Below are 17,690 nucleotides of genomic sequence, written 5' to 3' on the forward strand. Positions count from 1 at the left end.
TGCAGATGCGTTGAGGGGTTCAGCCTCAACGCGTCACCTCATTGGGCTACAGACGTCTCGATCATATCAAGCACCCGCCCACCAACAGGAAGTCGGTTTATTCATTTAATGCCCGCCTTAAATTATCCGTTCTTTGGAGAAAGACATTTTAAGTTCTTGGTTTTTTTTATAGGCTTTTTCAGTTTTAAAGCACAGGTTTAGAGCGCAATGTTGCAAAAAACGTGTCACTGTTAAGTATTTCATAGTAAAATTAAAAGTAAAATCGTTATTGTAGAACCGTTTAGCTTGTCCTTTACCTCTTTCCGTAGCAGCCACCCAGTGACGAAACAGAGCATGCGTACTGCAATCCTTTCTTGCTTGACACGCGTGTAATATTCACACTTTGGGAAAGTCTGTATTTAAGACAGAATTACGGAAAATATAAGACATATTTTCCACCATTATGGGAGGACAGGCTAAGGGCAAAAAGAAAGGCAAGCCGAAGAGGAAAGACATCAACCCAAACCGTAATTGTGTTCAATGATTCAACATGTTGATAGCTATTTACAGTTGTACAGCAAATAGTCATGCTTTGCTTTACATTCCAACTCTTTACCAGACAAAATAAGCTCAAACTAACCCTGTCTCTCTATTTATTTTTTTACCAGTGGATCCAAGATTTGTTGGAGTGTCACCTCAGGAAAGAATGAAACTAAGAGCACATGAAAAAGCCAAGAAGAAGTCAGCTGAGAAGTACTCTGTGCTGCAGCTTCTCGAAAAGGTGATATTGACAAGACATACACAACAAAGACTAACCAGAAATAGTGATGCCATTTGAAATGTATTTGACTTCTGATTATCTTGTGCATGTTTTTTTTGTTATACCATGTGATTATCTGTTGTACAGACAGAGGAATGCATGGACAGTTTTGATTTTGAGATGGCTCGCCTTTTCTGTCAACGAGCCCTGGATGTGGAGTCCTCAAACCTACAAGCCTTGGACATGCAGGGACACATCTGCTCTGAACTAGGAGACACAGAAAAAGCTAAGGAAATATCCTTTATGCAGGTTTATTCTTTTTTTGAATGTGCAGTTGTTTAATTTAAAGGTCCCCTATTATACTCTTTTTAATCAATACATTATAGTTCTCTCAGTTATATGCAAAACATGTCTCTAAAGTGTTTGGCTTGAAATACCAAAAACAATTATGCATTGTAGCATCCCATAATCCCCTCTGTTTCAGCCCTGTTTCAAAAGTGCTGATTCTCTGTCTGTTACTTTTGATGAAGATAAGGAGCCCCTCCCCACGCCCCTCTGAGAGATATGTGGTTAAAAAGAACCCAATGGTGCTCTAGGAGGAGATTCAGGTGATAAGGTGGGCGGGTGTTACCTTGGTTGGTTATTGGCTAATGGTTACACAAGCTAAAAAAATCGTTATGACATCACAAAGTGGCCACAATCATTTTCAGACAGGTTTTTATATAAATGGATCAGGACAGAAAGTGAGCGAAACTTTCAGAATCTCTTAACGCAGAGGGGACACATATTTATGTATAAAAGACATGAAAAAGTGGATTTTGCATAATATGTCACCTTTAAACCCTGTTAAATGTTCATTCTGTTTGAGTTGAGTGAGCCTCCTTGACCAAATATCTCTAAGCTTTTTTGCGTGCAGTGGAGCTGAGCCCAGATGTAGGCCACAGTAAGTACATGTATCTAGGACAAATCAACACCGGCCAGGAGTCTGTGGACTTCTACACTAAAGGAATACAAGTGTTGCTGTCTGCATTGGAAAAACAAGCCCAGACCACAGTGAGTAAAGCGCTATACTTACTTCCATTCCCTCAATGGTTATATACACATACTCTTCATGAGCTAAGCAGAAATGCCATTACACCCAAGGCTTAATGCTAGTGTTATGGTATACATTTTCACAAGAGGGTGCTGTTGTACAATATATGAATAATTATCTACAGTATCTTGATCATTTTACTTATTAATATTTTTTTATTTTAAAGCACTCATCGTATACAGCAATTTTAATTTATAACACCTTCTAATTTGCTCAAACAACACAAAATACTAAACAAATGCAAAAAGATCATAAAGTTACCACCAGCTTTTCCTTTTCCTCCCTCTCAATTTGTTCTGTTTAAGTGTTTTCCACACAACAACCTTACTCCAAATATAAAAGGAATGGGTTCCAGGTTTTTTCTTTAAATTCTTCAAGCTTGTCCCTGATGACATATCGGATTCTCTCTGAAGTATCTGTTAATGAGCTCAGCCGTTGTTAGAGTGACATTGTTTCTGTATTTTCCAGTGAGTGTAAGAGTTTTTGCTTTAAGTATGTTATATTCCAGTTGTTGCTGGGAAGTGTTCCGAGAGTTAGGCTATCAAAATAGGGTCTGGAATTATTGAAGTTGTGAGTACTTCCAAAAATAGACCAAATATTGGATTTCAGTCCTGCTATGCAGGGACATAAGTCATATGCATGATTCTAGGAGTCTGCTTCCGAGGACTTTCTCACATAATTTGATTTTGACTAAGAAAGGATAACAAGGAAAGGCACACATTTTTTGTATAATTTAGATCTTCAAAGGTATTTTTTTATAGCTGATATTTTGAATTGTATAAAAAGAAAAGCAATGCTACTGCATTCACTTACAACATAAACAATGGCTCCATTAGATTTAAGTGTCCCAGTAAGAAGTTGGGGTCCTGGTCATTGACACTACCAGTGTAGCTAAATGGAATTCACCCACCATTAATGTCATTATTTACAACTGCTCTTTTTCTTCTCTAATATGTTGAAATATTACCTGTATGACTTAGATAGAGTTTATCTGGGAGAGAAGGGAAGTTGTGTGCAGTTTTTTGGATAACTTAATTTTTAATAATATTACAAATGTGCATGCCATGTTCACTATTTTGTTTTTTTATAAGTAAAGAATCTTTAAGTCATCTGCTCTCTGTTCCTCCAGCAGGCTGAGGCTACAGCTGCTGCCCCAGCAGATGAAGACGCTGAGCTCCCCACAGCAAAGGATGTTTGTGTAGCCTACTGCTCAGTGGCAGAGATTTATCTCACCGACCTCTGGTAGATCACACAGAGTTAAACTCTTGACTTGTATAATCCCATTTCCTGTTACTGCCTCGGTAATTAACTGATATTTGGGTTTGTTTTTTTTGTGTGTGAATGTAGTATGGAAGAGGGGGCTGGAGACAAATGCAAAGAACTCATTGAGAGAGCATTACAGTATCACCATGACAACCCTGAGGCTCTACAGCTCATGGCAAGTTACCTGTTCAGTACAGAGAGAAACCAGGTCAGTACACACACACGCACACACACACACACACACACACACACACACACACAGGATGAGTTATCGCCACATTACAGCGAGAATCTGCTGAGTTAATTATTCTGAACAAATTGAATTGTATGCCATTAATCAGCAGATGGACTCTTGCGTTAACACACTCACACACAGATAGGTCAGCCGATAGGAATGTTAATTACTGGGCAGATCATTGAGGTCATAGAGTCATCCGATAAATGAGAGAGATGGAAGAGCAGCCTGCTGGACTCATTTAGAAAATATTCTACAAGAACTTCACAGCATGAAGTATCTGATGATGACTTTGGAACAATTTGTTAATTATATTTTATGTATTTTTGATTTACTAACTGTTAATAAAGGCAGACAACATTCAATCCAAACATTTCTGTAAGACACTTTTATAGAGCATGCTTAAGAATGCTTCCCATTTTGTATTTGAAAGCTAACTAATGTGTCTTCAATAACACATCATTTTCAACAATTTCCAGTTCTCCTAAGCTGTAATTTTTTTTTACTGTAAGGACAGGATTTCATATTTAAAATATCATAAGCCTTTCCCTATGTTAACTGGAAACCAGTTAATACAGGAAGTAAGAACATAGTGAACATTATTCACAGTGTCTTTAGATCATCCTGGCTGACCTTTGCATTGGAAATAGAAAGGTGCTTTTTTTTTTTATTGGCAGGTGTAGCTATCTAAAAAGCGGAGCAAATGACCACAAATAGTACTTCATGCTCTTACATCACCAAACTGAGGGAAAACAAGAGATCTGTGGAATGAAGTGGATCTGTAATACTAGCTGTAAGCTGTAGGGGCCAGGCTCGCTCCAGTCACACTACAGCATCCCACAACCAGCAACTATTTTTGAACACTCAGGTGATACTTTTGAAAATAAAATAGTCTTTATATATCAAATGGCCATTGACATATATGGAGCGTTCATGATCCAGCATGTACAAGTGATGCAAACAAAATATCTTGCCTTTTAAGCTAATTTGGTTGTCCTCATCTGTGAGGGTATACATATGATATATTTTGGGGCTTAGTTGCACAGTCATACATATACACATGCATTTACACCTATATGCCTGATACTGTTTTCAGGAAGGCAAAGAGTACCTGTTGAAAAGTGTTGGGTTGTGGCTGCCTGCACAGGAACAGAGTGCAGCTTCTTCCAGCACAGACGAAGACATGCAGGTGAGTTGGAGCTTTGCTTCGTATTTTTCTGACAGCAACCATAAGATCCCAGTTTATTTATAAAGCACTTTCATGTAACAGGATTGTCTCGGTGTGCTTTGCAGTGAGCAAAAACATAAGGACAGAAGTAGAGATAAAAAGCAAGAGATAATGAAACAAGGGATAATAAAAAAAAAAAATGGAACAAATACTTCACAAACCTGTGTGATTTTCTGTTAGTCTATGTGCCTGTGTAAACACAGAGCAGATATGAAAGCACAAGGCGCAACCAGGAAGGTGTATAAAGGATAAGTAAGTAAATTACTACAGGGAATTTGGCAATAAGAAATAAATGGCTCTAATGTCAACGCAGGGTAGGTTCTCAACTACACCAAATAAATGGCACTTGCGTTTACATTCAAATATTGAGAAACAGTGGTATAAATAAGACGGAAGGGGGTGTTGATATGAAAAACATCCCAGTGGCACAACTGCTGTGACTCTTATCTTCAGGAGCAGGTTGATCTAAACCCAGCCTGCCCACACTTTCGCTGTGATTAACAGCCACATAGCTGCAGAATGTTTTGTACCTTGAAATTGGATCGTGGCATTATCAGACAAAGGAAGAACTATGTTTGTGTACACACTGTAAAGATGACGGTGTTGTCTTTTTTCCCCCAGAATGAGATCCCTCCATACGAGTCACGTGTCACCACAGCCAAACTGCTCCTTGAATCTGAGGAATTTGAGGTAAAATGATGTCCTTTTTTTGGTCTTTGTATGTTTCCTGTTAATAGGGCTGCCTGGCATTTGTGTGTGTTTGTGTGCGCATGTGTGGATATGTGCTTCTAGTAAATAGCAGTGAAGGTGGAAAGGCCATGCTTGGTCTTTATCCCTTCCAGAGTTCAGTGTCAATAATTGAAGAGTGGTATTTACAGAGAGGGACAGAGGTAAGGGGCAGCACAGGAGGAAGGATGTGAAGAAAAAAAAGGAAGGATGCTGTAGTCTAAAATGAATTGCTGCCATATCTGTGATACGGCGCACTTCTAGATCACACGGCAATTTCCAGAATGAATGGCCTTGAATCAGCGGCTCCATGCCTTCAGTTCGGGGCTAAACCTTAACAGTCATTAAGGCTTCAAGTCATTTTCTGTGATTACTGCGGCACCAGCGGTGGTTCAGCTATTTTCTGTTGTGATCCAGTGATTAATTTGTAGTCACTCTTGTTGAGTGGTTTATGGTTATTACAGACAGGAAATGAGAACTGTGTCCATTTTTCCCATCATTCCTAAACGGCTCAGCTGCAGTGTGTGTGTGGCTGTGTGGGTGAGTGTGTGAGTGTGTGTACATGGGGGAGATGGGCTGTCATGTGCATCAGTAAAATGCAACGTCTCGGTCCACAGTTTCTGACATGTCATTTGTCTTCATACTGCTTTTGGTGTCATCAAGACCGAAACGCAAACAGCACATATTAGGTGTGTGCTTTATTTTGCTGTATGCATGCACGCACAGGCATACATTCATCCATGGGCAAGGTTGGACATATTTGCTTTTGGCTATCAGCCATGTGAAAGGTCTGATGGAAATTGAGCTTAAGGATGGGAGTGAAGTAGAAGCAAGTTATTTTCTTTCTGTCACTCCCAGACTGGGACTTCGCAGGATGAACATACCCTCTTCTCTTTCCTTCCTCTCCTGCACTGTCATATACACACACCCTCACTCATTTTTGTGCTATTTATCCCTCCCTATGGACTATAGCTATTCACAACTACACTCTGTATAAAGTTGTGTGCTTCCTCTGCCACCTTTTTAGCAGGGTGCCAGAGTGCTTCCATTTGCCTGTATTTTTTCAGTTTGTTCTTTCAAACTCAGCCAAGCTTTGAAATTGTGTTTAATGTATAAGCCAAAGAAACATACCGGTACGAGGCATATTTGAGTTTTCTGTTCCTGCCTAGAGAATGTGGTTATTTGTGCTAAATAACAGTTAATTTTAGAATAGCAAAAGTGGTAGGACTACTTTGTTCTTCGCCAAAAAGCATTTGTCTTTCTCTGTTGGAGATTAAGCTCTTTGTCTGATGACTGCAGTTTGGGGTTGTACATTAATGTCCAATTATGTAGTTTGAGCAAATGAGTCATTTGGCAAAAATAATAGAGTTATTGCATTTGCCAAAATATCTGGCTGTTATGATATTATCTCCATAGTTATTCTGGAAAAATAACTGTATAGCATGATGGAGACGATATATCACAAAATAGATAGTTGTCTGTCTTCTCCAAAGAAATCCCTAAAATACTTATTTTATATAGAAGTGCAGGACGAGCAGCATCGTATTTGCTGCCGGACAATTACCTACGGTAAAATACATATGTTATATATTTTTCCACTGCTTAGATAGAACCAATCCTAAAAATGATTGGTAGAATAATCAATCTGTCAATCACCATCCCTTTTTTTAAATCTCTTAATCCTATAAATCATTTTTCAAGCAAGAAACCAACAATTCTCCCAAGGGACAATTTGCATTTTTTTCTTAGCTTTTTGTCATTGTGAGTAATAAGCGTTTGGGTTTTGGACCATTGGTTGATCTAAACAATCAGCTTAAACAAGTTTTCAGCAATTAATTTAATCCTAACTTCAAAGACTAGCCATAAAATCATGTTTCAAGAATAAAAAAATTAATAAAAATGTTTATCAATCTGTTTTTATTAAACGTACATGTTGCCTGAATTTTTAGCAGAAGTGCTTTGTGGCAACTATGCGGGCTTCAGAGTCTACAGTCTTCTCAAGTCACTGTCAAACACACAGACATATACCACACACCCCATCATCATCATCATCCCTCACCACTAAGAATTCACATGCCACATAGCAGACAGACAGACGGCCTCCTCTGGCAGCCATTGACGTGTCTGTTCAGAGTAGTCGCACGCAGATGATGGTTAGTTACTCTTCTGGTCGTTGTCACTCTTGTTTGCTTTCATGTAATTCCTTGAATATTTCTATTCTTCAATTTAGCTCACGATGAAGCTTGTACTTTCCAATGTTGCTTGAAAGAACTGTTAGCTTTGACATCCCAAGGATTTATTTACTTAAGTTTAGATTTCCCTGCGTGTGCATGTGTTTGTGTGTGGTGTGCATGTGTGTGTGCTTGTGAGTGTGTGTTTGCATTTTTGTATGGGTTTCTGTGTGTTGGAGATACGGTTTGCCCTCGCTTGTAAAGTGATTTGTCTTTCTCCTGTCACTGCTGTTCGCTCTGGTAGAATCATTCTGTTAAACACAATTGCCTGGAGATCACACACACACACACACACACACACACACACACACACACACACACACACACACACACACACACACACACACACACACACACACACACACACACACACACACACACACACACACACACACACACACACACACACACACAACAAATTAAATAAAGAGGACAGCATGTATGTATAGTCTTTACAATGTGTGTTTGTCTTCACAGTGCACTGTTGTTGTTCATGGACCAGTTTTGCATTGTTTCTTAAGATCCTTTTTGTGCCCTTCCTTCTCATTTTCACACTTTTTCCCTCGTAGTCCCCCTCTCTTCCCCTTATCTCCTCGCGAATATTAATCTTGTTGTTGTTTAGAGCGTGAAGCGGTTTAAGAATCTCTGAATCTTTAATCACTAGCCCCCGGGTTGACCAGTGTAGTTAGGAAGCAGTACAGTTGGAGATGATATATTGGTTATCATTGCTCCCAGATATCTCTTGTTCTATTTTTGTTGCTCCAAAATGGCCTGTCTTATCAGTTGTTTAAAACCCATACAGATCTTTATTCTTATCTGTTATATCCAGTGCCCAGCACAAATGACTGTGTGTGTGTTTGTGTGTGTGTTAGGTTGTGTGTGATGCAGTGAAAGTCAAGTAGATCATTCTGACGCTGGACATGAATCTATTCATCATCAACTGGGATTTGGTGTTTTTGTTTGTGTATTTTTAATCAGTCATTAATTAATTTAATACAATGGGTTTTCGGAAGATAATTGGTCCAGCAATCAATCAACTGACTCCCTGACATGCACATTTGCACACTCTTAATGAGATAATCTCAATTAACCTGACACTCCCTGGCAACTGACCTCTTTATCGCCACCGGAAGCGAACAGGCTTAATGAAAAGACGAGAGAACTCCAAAGAGCGTGAGGGAAAAGAAAATGAGGAAGCTCTCAAGCTAATAAGTCTGCCTTAACAAGAAACAAGTGCTGCTTGCTGTGTTCACTGCTGTGTGTAGCTTTGTGTAGTGTGTGACTATGCAGCAGTGTGTCAGTGCGTGCACAGATACGTGCATGTCTTTTATTCTTGCCCTTCACCATGGGTGATTGGCTAACAGTCGCCTCCAACCTGAAGTTGACAAAAATCAATACATCATCACCTCGGGCCTCACAAACACACAAAAACACACACACCAACCGCAACCACAGCATCCACAAGGAGAGAGGCAGAGCAAAACAAACACACAGCCTCAAGTCCAGGTCTGCTTTCTGTAATAGAAACTTCCCACAGAAACCAACCCAGACAGTGACGCTCGATGGCAAAGGTCACCTCAAATTAAACTCATTTTAGACCTCAAGGAGAGGGATGGGGATGAAAGATAAGAGGGGTCAGGCTGGTATTTAAGTTTATTATGCATCCTTTAGAGTTATACCGGTTTTAAGAATAGATGATATGTTAATGAATGTAAATAGATTAAAAGGGCTATCGAACAGGGCAGCCAAAGTCACTATTGACTGTACGATAAGCACTGGTGAGTGTGTCTATCGACAGCCATGTCTGTTGTCTTGTTTGGTATCGAAGTGCTGTGTATGGGACACTGACCTCATAGACACTTATCAAATCCTCTGATCACTCTTGATTGATCGCACTTTCTGGGAGATGCACACACTTTGTGCAATAAGGTCATGTTTGTCTGTACGTTCATGTCAAGGCTATATTTATGAATGTGTACTGATGAATGTGTTAAACCTTTAATGTTATTATTTGTATGATGATATTGTCTGATGCAGGCCTGGAATTTCGTCATTTTAGGGGCAAGGCCACTTGGCCTTTTGAGTTGTCAATTTTTTAAGGGCACAAAGGCCAAAAGCCAGGGCACCAAGGCCATAAATTAAAACAATGATTTAACATACGATATGAAGTGACTACGATTGTATATGCATTTACAATACTTTTATATATATTTATTAAGCATCATCTTATCTTTGACAGCTAACAACACAGCGCTAACTGCCTAGCACTAGATAATAATAAAAAAAGAACACAACTGCAACATAACTTATCCAAGCAGTAACAAAAACACTTCAAAATATTATAATTATGCATTACCATACGAGCAAGAAATAGTAATGTTATCCATAAAATTACACTTAAAGCTGGACAAATTAAAAACTTAACGGCAAACAGGATCATCACAAAACCTTACCTCACCTCAGCCTTTTCTTGAGCGGAGAATCAGCTAGCTAGGTCCTAGACCGTCCTACGCACACGGACGCGTGAGGGGGTGGGCGGAGATAGGTCTAGACTGATGTCAACTGTCTGTCATGACCAGGGGTGGGGAACCTTTTCTCTCAAGGGCGCATTTCAATTTTTACAACATCCATCGAGGGCCGTACAAATTATTGAACTCAACGTCAGCTTAAAAAACTCAAATCACAGCCCATTCATTTCGCATTTCTTTCATGCTGTGCAAAGAAAAAGCAACCTCTTAATCCAGATATTTGACCACGGCTGAGGCAGCCGACAGTGTGCCCAGGAGCCGATGTCAACTGTCATCATAGACCGTCCGAGCGGTGCATTCCAGGCTCAAATCAAGCGCACCGCTGATTTTTTTTTCCTCCTTCAAAATATGCTGGTGTTGAAGCCGTGTCAGAAAAGCCATGGCCCTCGTGTGAAATTCCTGCCCTAATCTGATGATTGTTGCACGTTATTGACTCGCTCTCTTTGTTTCTCTGTCTTTCTCTGCTTCAGGTGGCAGTAGATGTGTTGGAGGGTCTCCTGGAAGAGGACGATGAAGTCGTCCAGGTAAGCAATGAAATAATGGCCCAGCTGTTTTGCCTAGTAAAGAAATGTGGTGATAAGCTTTTATTCATATTTCTTATTTTGTTTGAAAAGGCAGAGTTTACTGCCCCTGAAAGTCAACTCAGAAATCAGAAATGAAGCAGTTTATCAATCCGTTATTTTTATCAAATGTTTTGATTAATTGGTGTGGTATTTCCGGCAAGGCCAAACAAGCGCAGCATTTTATATCTGTTGGTCTGGTATTATGCAAACAAATAGCAAGTAAGCTACATCCATGAAGACATAGCAACGAAACATTAGTGTAGGGATGAAAGAGTAGATGAGGTAGATGCAGCTGTGTGGTGACTATAGAAACAAGTCTCAAATCTGCATATCAAACGAAACGTGAAAAACGTCAAGCTCTTAGCAACTGCTTCTACAGCTTCATCAATTTGCCTTAGTGATTATCCAGAGTTAAGGAAACCATAGGTCACACCTAGCAAGAAATGTGTTAATACGAACCCAGTGTCAGACCTACTTCAGTCCGACTATCAGGCTAATGTTTCCAGACCAATTGACGACTCTTGAGCAAACTGTGTTTTGGTGATGTGTGTGTGACTTGCCCAGACACAGGACTAAGTGACGCCTTTGTTATCCTCTTGCAAGCATTCTCATTATTATAACACAGTATGGATACTTGTGGGAAGGAGCAAACTTCAACCTGTTCACTAAGTTGCTTCTGCTAAGCCACTGTTTATGTGTGTGCGCACAGAGAAAGGTGCACACACACTTGCATTACTGCTTATTAAAGAGTGATGTAAATGGCAGTACTTTCTGCGCTTTAGTAGGAAGTTTGTGCTGTCACTGTCAGTGTGCTCAAATCCCCACTGTCAGTGGCAGATTAAGTGAAGGTGTACCACTGAGTGTCAGAGGAGAACAGCAGTCTCTCTCTCTCTCTCTCTCTCTCTCTTCCTCCCCCACTCCCCCTCAGGCTCAGCCTCCCACACACACCCCTCAGCTGACAGATTGAGAGCAGTCATCGGGGGGCTGCACTTTTAAACTCACTCCAGAGACTGACACAGCTGTGACACTTGATTTGAGCTGGCCGGTAGCCAATCACATATGCATACAGTCACCGCTTGGAATGGTCAGACAGTGTTTTGGCAGATTGTACCACTGGTTTTATGCTGGAGACATACTAGTGATGTCAGGAGTGTATGATTTGCCTGCTCCCCCCCTCCTCTCCCCCTCTCTCTTCCCTCTTTTGTGTTACTCTCTTTCTTATTTCCTCTCTTAAGTGCAGGAGATAAATTGTTAGCTCTCGCCTCCGACTTCTTGCTCTTGCGTATCTCAAAGTTGGAGCTTTACTTATAAATTGTTAAGTCTGCACAAACAACTCAGCTGGTTCCTTGCAAATCTTGTTTCAAAGGTATTCAGTTGATTCATGATGCTTTTGTTCTTCCTTCAGCAGAACCATATGGGAACTAAGATGTGCCTTCCCTTTAAAAAGACAATAGACTCAGTGATTTGATTGACAGGCGCAGCGTTTATTTGATTTTGTGTGCTTCTATGTGGGGTTGTGGTAGGGTAGAGTGAATGCTCTAAAGTTCTTAATTAGCTAACTTTCTCATGTTTTACATTTTTTGTGAATGCACAAGCCACCTTACCACATACACAACGGTTTATGGTAGACCAGCTTTAAAGAAACATTGGTTTCTCGTTATTAAGGAAGTTCAAATGTGTAAGTGACCTTATTTCACCCTTTCTTAATGTATTTATATTTAAACAACACATTTTCGTGAGATTCTGCATTCACAGAAAATGTTTTAGTGACATAAATGTCCTACTGCTGGTTCTGCAACATTACTACATTTATCCAGTGCTGCTGTTGTTCTGATAAGTATGGCTGCAGGGGGTAGCCTCCCACTCGGCATGCTCAGTGGCAATTCTGAATTTAGTGTGGTATGCTTGATGTGTTTGTTAGCTAAATGGTTGATTTGGCAGAGGTGCAGGTTCCTTCTGCCTCTGCCCTCAATGAATAATGAATAAAGCAAATATTTGTGTCTTGGTGCTCGAGGAACAGTGGGTGGTGAGTGAACTTTGGCCTTCGATGAGAGGCAAACACACACACCTCCATTTCACTGAGAGTTGAACATGATTGATTTTAGAGGTGAAAGAACAAGCATGACATCATAGAGTATGTAATTATGTGAGTGAAAGAAGAGGTTTGATTACAGAAAAGGCAAGATTATTGTACTGTTTTTCAGCCTACTAACTTACAGTTAACATTCTGCCTCCGCACTGTTTGAGCTCTGTGGAGCAGGGTTAGGGTTATGATTATTTCAAAATGTGCTAGTTTTGATTTTGTTTTACATAATTTCATGAGGTGCTAAAATAAGGTCAATCAGCCAGTTAAAAGGTTGGTATCTCCCAACTCTACAAGGTGCTCTGTTGAATTGAGTCATGTATGTAGCCAAGGGTTGTTCTTTTGCAACAGAACAGGCTAAAATATTACCAAATATTTGCAAATACATTGAGCTAGGAAAAACTATTGATGAATACAGAGAACTGGTAACAGCCTTTGAGCAGGCGCCCAGGTAACAGACATTTTTTTATGGGCCCTGGGCCCCTGCCCCTGTAATTACATTAATTGCATCATTGCGTAATTTTTTTCCGGAAATGAGATGTCAAAATGGCTGCTGTAAAAGGGGCCTACTTGCTTCAAAGTCCGACAATATTCCTGTATTTCAATTCAATTCAATTCAAAACCTTTATTTATCCAGGTAAAATCCCATTGAGATCAATGATCTCTTTTTCAAGGGAGACCTGCAGCAGTAGGTTCCACATGAAAACATAAAAACATAAACAACAGAACAACAAAAGGACATCATACAGCAAAATGTACAGGGATTACAATTTACATATCTATCCACATGTACAGGTACCAACAGCATCTGATTTTGTAGCATCCAACCGAGCTTTAAAAACATGTAGTGTTACTAGCTTGGTAATTTTCCATTCTTTTTGCTGACTGTTCCAAGTTAGTGGAGCTGCACATCTAAAAGCTTTCTTCCCTAAGACAGTCCTAGCACTTGGCACATTTAATAAAACCACAGCATGAGATCTCAGGCAATAAGTACTTTCAATTTGCCGAGAGATCAGGGAGCAGATATAAGATGGTACTTTATCCAACATGGCTTTGTAAATGAAAATGTACCAGTGACTGAGCCTCCGTACAGTAAGTGATGGCAAAACCGCCTTGGTATACTGTGTACAGTGATGCGTAAGTGCTTTACAAATTTGTCACAAATCTCAGTGCACTGTGATAGTAAAACCTTATTGTGGTGTAATTATATATCCAAAGCAGTCAGAAGTCAGAAAATCATTAGTGATGTTTAACCACTCAGAAAACAGCCCATCAAAATGAACACATTGGGACCTTTCAGAGAGGTAGTTCATCTTCTACATATAATAACGGACAAAGTAAAGAATGAATTGTATGAAGCATGTGCATGAAGTCCTATGTTTAAATGTTCGGAATTTGAGCGTGTATGATGGTCCTCTTGAGTTGCNTCTCTTTTTCAAGGGAGACCTGCAGCAGTAGGTTCCACATGAAAACATAAAAACATAAACAACAGAACAACAAAAGGACATCATACAACAAAATGTACAGGGATTACAATTTACATATCTATCCACATGTACAGGTACCAACAGCATCTGATTTTGTAGCATCCAACCGAGCTTTAAAAACATGTAGTGGTACTAGCTTGGTAATTTTCCATTCTTTTTGCAGACTGTGCTTTGCTGCACATCTAAAAGCTTTCTTCCCTAAGACAGTCCTAGCACTTGGCACATTTAATAAAACCACAGCATGCGATCTCAGGCAATAACTACTTTCAATTTGCCGAGAGATCAGGGAGCAGATATAAGATGGTAGTTTATCCAACATGGCTTTGTAAAGGAAAAGGTACCAGTGACTGAGCCTCAGTACAGTAAGTGATGGCAAAACCGCCTTGGTATACTGTGTACAGTGATGCGTAAGTGCTTTACAATTTGTCACAAATCTCAGTGCACTGTGATACGCAGCATCTAACTTGCTCAGGTAATTGGCAGGTGCATTCATATATAACAAATCACCAGTCCAGCACAGGTAAAAAGGTCACAGAGCCTTTTCCTGGCCTCAAGCGACAAACAGGACTTATTTCTGTAAAAGAAACCTAGCCTAACCCTCAGCTTTTTAAGCAGGTTATTTACATGAAATTTAAAAGTGAGACAGTCATCAAGCCAGATACCCAAGTATTTGTAACAGGTAACCACTTCAAGTTGTATTTCTTGCGTAGTTACAATATCCAAAGCAGTCTCTGGTGTATTTTTAGCTTTAGCTTTAGAAAAGAGCATTACCTTGGTTTTATCCACATTTAAAAGAAGCTTAAGCTCAGAGAGCTGAGCCTGAATAATGTTAAAAACAGCCTGTAATTTAACAACATTTACGGAAGTATCCAAATTAAATTGAATAGTTTTGGCAAATAGGCTACAGCAGGGGTTTTCACACAAAGTGTGGGAAGGTGAGCCTCCCCTCAGAGAACATAAGAACAGCCACGCCCCCCCTCCCAATTATTATTATTATTATTATTATTGTTGTTGTTGCTATAATGCAGGGGTATTCAATTGCATTTCAAAGAGGTCCAGTAAGAGAACATGTCATTAAATGCTCTGTTTTTCACTCAGTCTACCTTTCTCTTTTTTGAGCACGCCTTTTGAAATGACTCCGACTGTTTCTCTCTTCTTGTCTTTTCTCTGTGTGTGTTTGAATCGTTTGAATCTATCGTGCTCACTGACTGCACCGATTTGATTGGCTGAGTAGCGTCACCTCCTTAAAACATTAAACAATAACTTTTTCAAACCTTTTTATCTTTATGTTTTAAACATATTTCTTTTAACATTTTCAACCTTGTGGATAAATCTTTATATGCTCCCGGCAACACACTGAACATCCACTCTGCCTCCTTATTACACTCACCCCTACTTTAGGGGGAACAATGAGTCTGCGTCTTTGATGCGCACAGGCGGATGATACGGGATGCAATGCAGACAGGAATAAACGCAGATCATCCTCTGGCTGCAGCCTTGACCGGTACTTGCTTTTGGTCAAAGTCAATGCGGAAAACACGCACTCACAAAGGTGCACTTTTACAGTCTTTTTGGCGAGGTGGGGGAACTCGGTTCCCACAGACAGCCAAAAGTGTGCAAGTGACGTTTTCTGTCAGACGCTGTCTCCTCTCTCACTTTAGGTAACTTCACAACAAATCGATCCATGTTGCCACTCGCATAAAGTTACCTGAAGTTAACTAGCTAGATTTCACTGTTTCTCGTTATTTTTTTCTCACGCTGCGCCTCCCCTGAAGCTCTCTGGCGCCCCCCCGGGGAGGCGCGCCTCAAACTTTGAAAACCGCTGGGCTACAGTGTTATAATGAAAGACAGCTAATCTATTAGAACGACACAATGATCTATTATTCCTGACATTGTCTTGTGTTTCTGTGTGATTGATCTGATTATTCTCTGTTGGCCCAATCCAGTCCAGCTCTTGGCATGTTGAATAAATGAGGCTTTAGAAGAATTTACAAAAATAGCCACTATCATTTGCCACATGCATGGGTCCAAAGTTTTGAATTAAATGAAGATGATAGTCTTGTTCTACTCGTAAAAATGTAGCAAATTAACTTACATAATGCTTGAATAAAGTAGAACGGAAATAGTGATGCAATTTTTCCAATGCGTTGATTTCTAAGGAAACATCTTTGTATGTTTGCCTTTAATTCTCTGCATCAGGTATGGAGCGGAAGTAACCATGGTGATGTACCTTGATCAAAAATAGTCACCAGTGTGTAATTAGAAAACCAGAATTCAGTCCGAACTCACTTGTTAGCCCACTACTGTCATCCAGCTTTCTAAAAAATGCCTCCGGATTGAGTTTCTGGACAATTTCTATCAAGACACAACAAAGCAGTCCAAAAATATTTTACAGCTAGATAAAGATAAAAATAGTTTCCCATCGAAATGATCAGGAAATGTAATATTGTACACAACACAACCTGTGAGTATGATAAGATTTGCAATGCAAAGATGTGTGCCTGAGGGCTTTTATAAATGATGTGTTGGTATATGGTTCAACAAAGTTATTACATTTTTTGCTCTTGAAAGATAAAAAAACAAATTGGAAGCGACAGATGGTAAGATGGCCAAGTCAGGTTTAAATTAATTGTAAACCTACAGTATTTGCATTTATGTGCATTATTCATGCTGCATTGGTTAATGAGTAAAGTATATGTCAGCATTAGATCAGGTTGACTGTTATTATGTGATGGATTGCTTTCGCATCCGTGTCATTCCATGTTTTATGCGTGAAACCAGAAAAAGAAAGAAAACGTGGGAATTCATGCGGCCGTGCTCTGTGAGGGTATCAAATCTGTTACACACAGCTCAGTTACTGCAACAAAAAACACTTTCTCTCTGTCTGAGTCTCTGTGCCTCACGTCCCCCATAACCCGCCTCTCTTTCTCTGTACCTCCCAGGTGTGGTATCTCTCCGGCTGGGTGTGCTACCTCCAGCTGGAGAAAGCCAAAGAACTGCAGGGAAGAGAGGGAAGAGAAGTGACGGAGGAGGAGACGGAGGAGTGGAAGGCGTTGCAGGAGGTGGCCAGATCGTACCTGACCAATGCTAAGAAGGTAATGCATGTCATACAATCTGCCATCGAAACCAACGATTGTTTGTTTTTAATGATGCAGATACAGTAAACTGTAGTTCATCTGATACATATGAATACAACTGAATTATTGACCATTGACTTGAATACACAATTGAGACATTAATACTTTACTTGAGTTTTTCCTTTTCAGGATAATTTATAGTTCTATTACATTAGATTTCAGAGGAACTGTTAGTACATTTGTCCGAGAGCCATATGTATTATTTTCTATGGAAGTCCTAGATACTTTTAAATGCAGCACTTTAACTCGTTACGTAGTATTCTCAAAAGGCGGTATTGCTACTTGTACTTACTTCCTCAATCACTGCACATATAAACTGTGGACACAAATAGTAACATCCATTACACTGTCACAATAGGTAATACTCTTGAGAACCA

At 39.8% G+C, this 17,690-nt stretch overlaps 1 protein-coding gene across 1 annotated transcript; it reads left to right on the top strand.

The window, feature by feature from the left end:
• The first annotated feature begins 314 nt into the window (after nucleotides 1–314).
• On the top strand, nucleotides 315–17,454 carry LOC104968271 (UPF0661 TPR repeat-containing protein C16D10.01c). The gene is made up of 11 exons (XM_010797852.1): nucleotides 315–506; nucleotides 648–760; nucleotides 887–1,033; nucleotides 1,640–1,792; nucleotides 2,962–3,074; nucleotides 3,180–3,303; nucleotides 4,427–4,519; nucleotides 5,180–5,248; nucleotides 10,514–10,567; nucleotides 17,119–17,271; nucleotides 17,443–17,454. Exons 1-11 carry the CDS (start codon nucleotides 443–445, stop codon nucleotides 17,452–17,454), a joined length of 1,095 nt encoding a protein of 364 aa, XP_010796154.1. The 5' UTR covers nucleotides 315–442.
• The last annotated feature ends 236 nt before the right edge of the window (nucleotides 17,455–17,690 follow it).

Source organism: Notothenia coriiceps, unplaced genomic scaffold (assembly GCF_000735185.1).
Source record: "Notothenia coriiceps isolate Sejong01 unplaced genomic scaffold, NC01 NC01_scaffold00038534, whole genome shotgun sequence".
NCBI classification, from domain to species: Eukaryota; Metazoa; Chordata; class Actinopteri; order Perciformes; family Nototheniidae; genus Notothenia; species Notothenia coriiceps.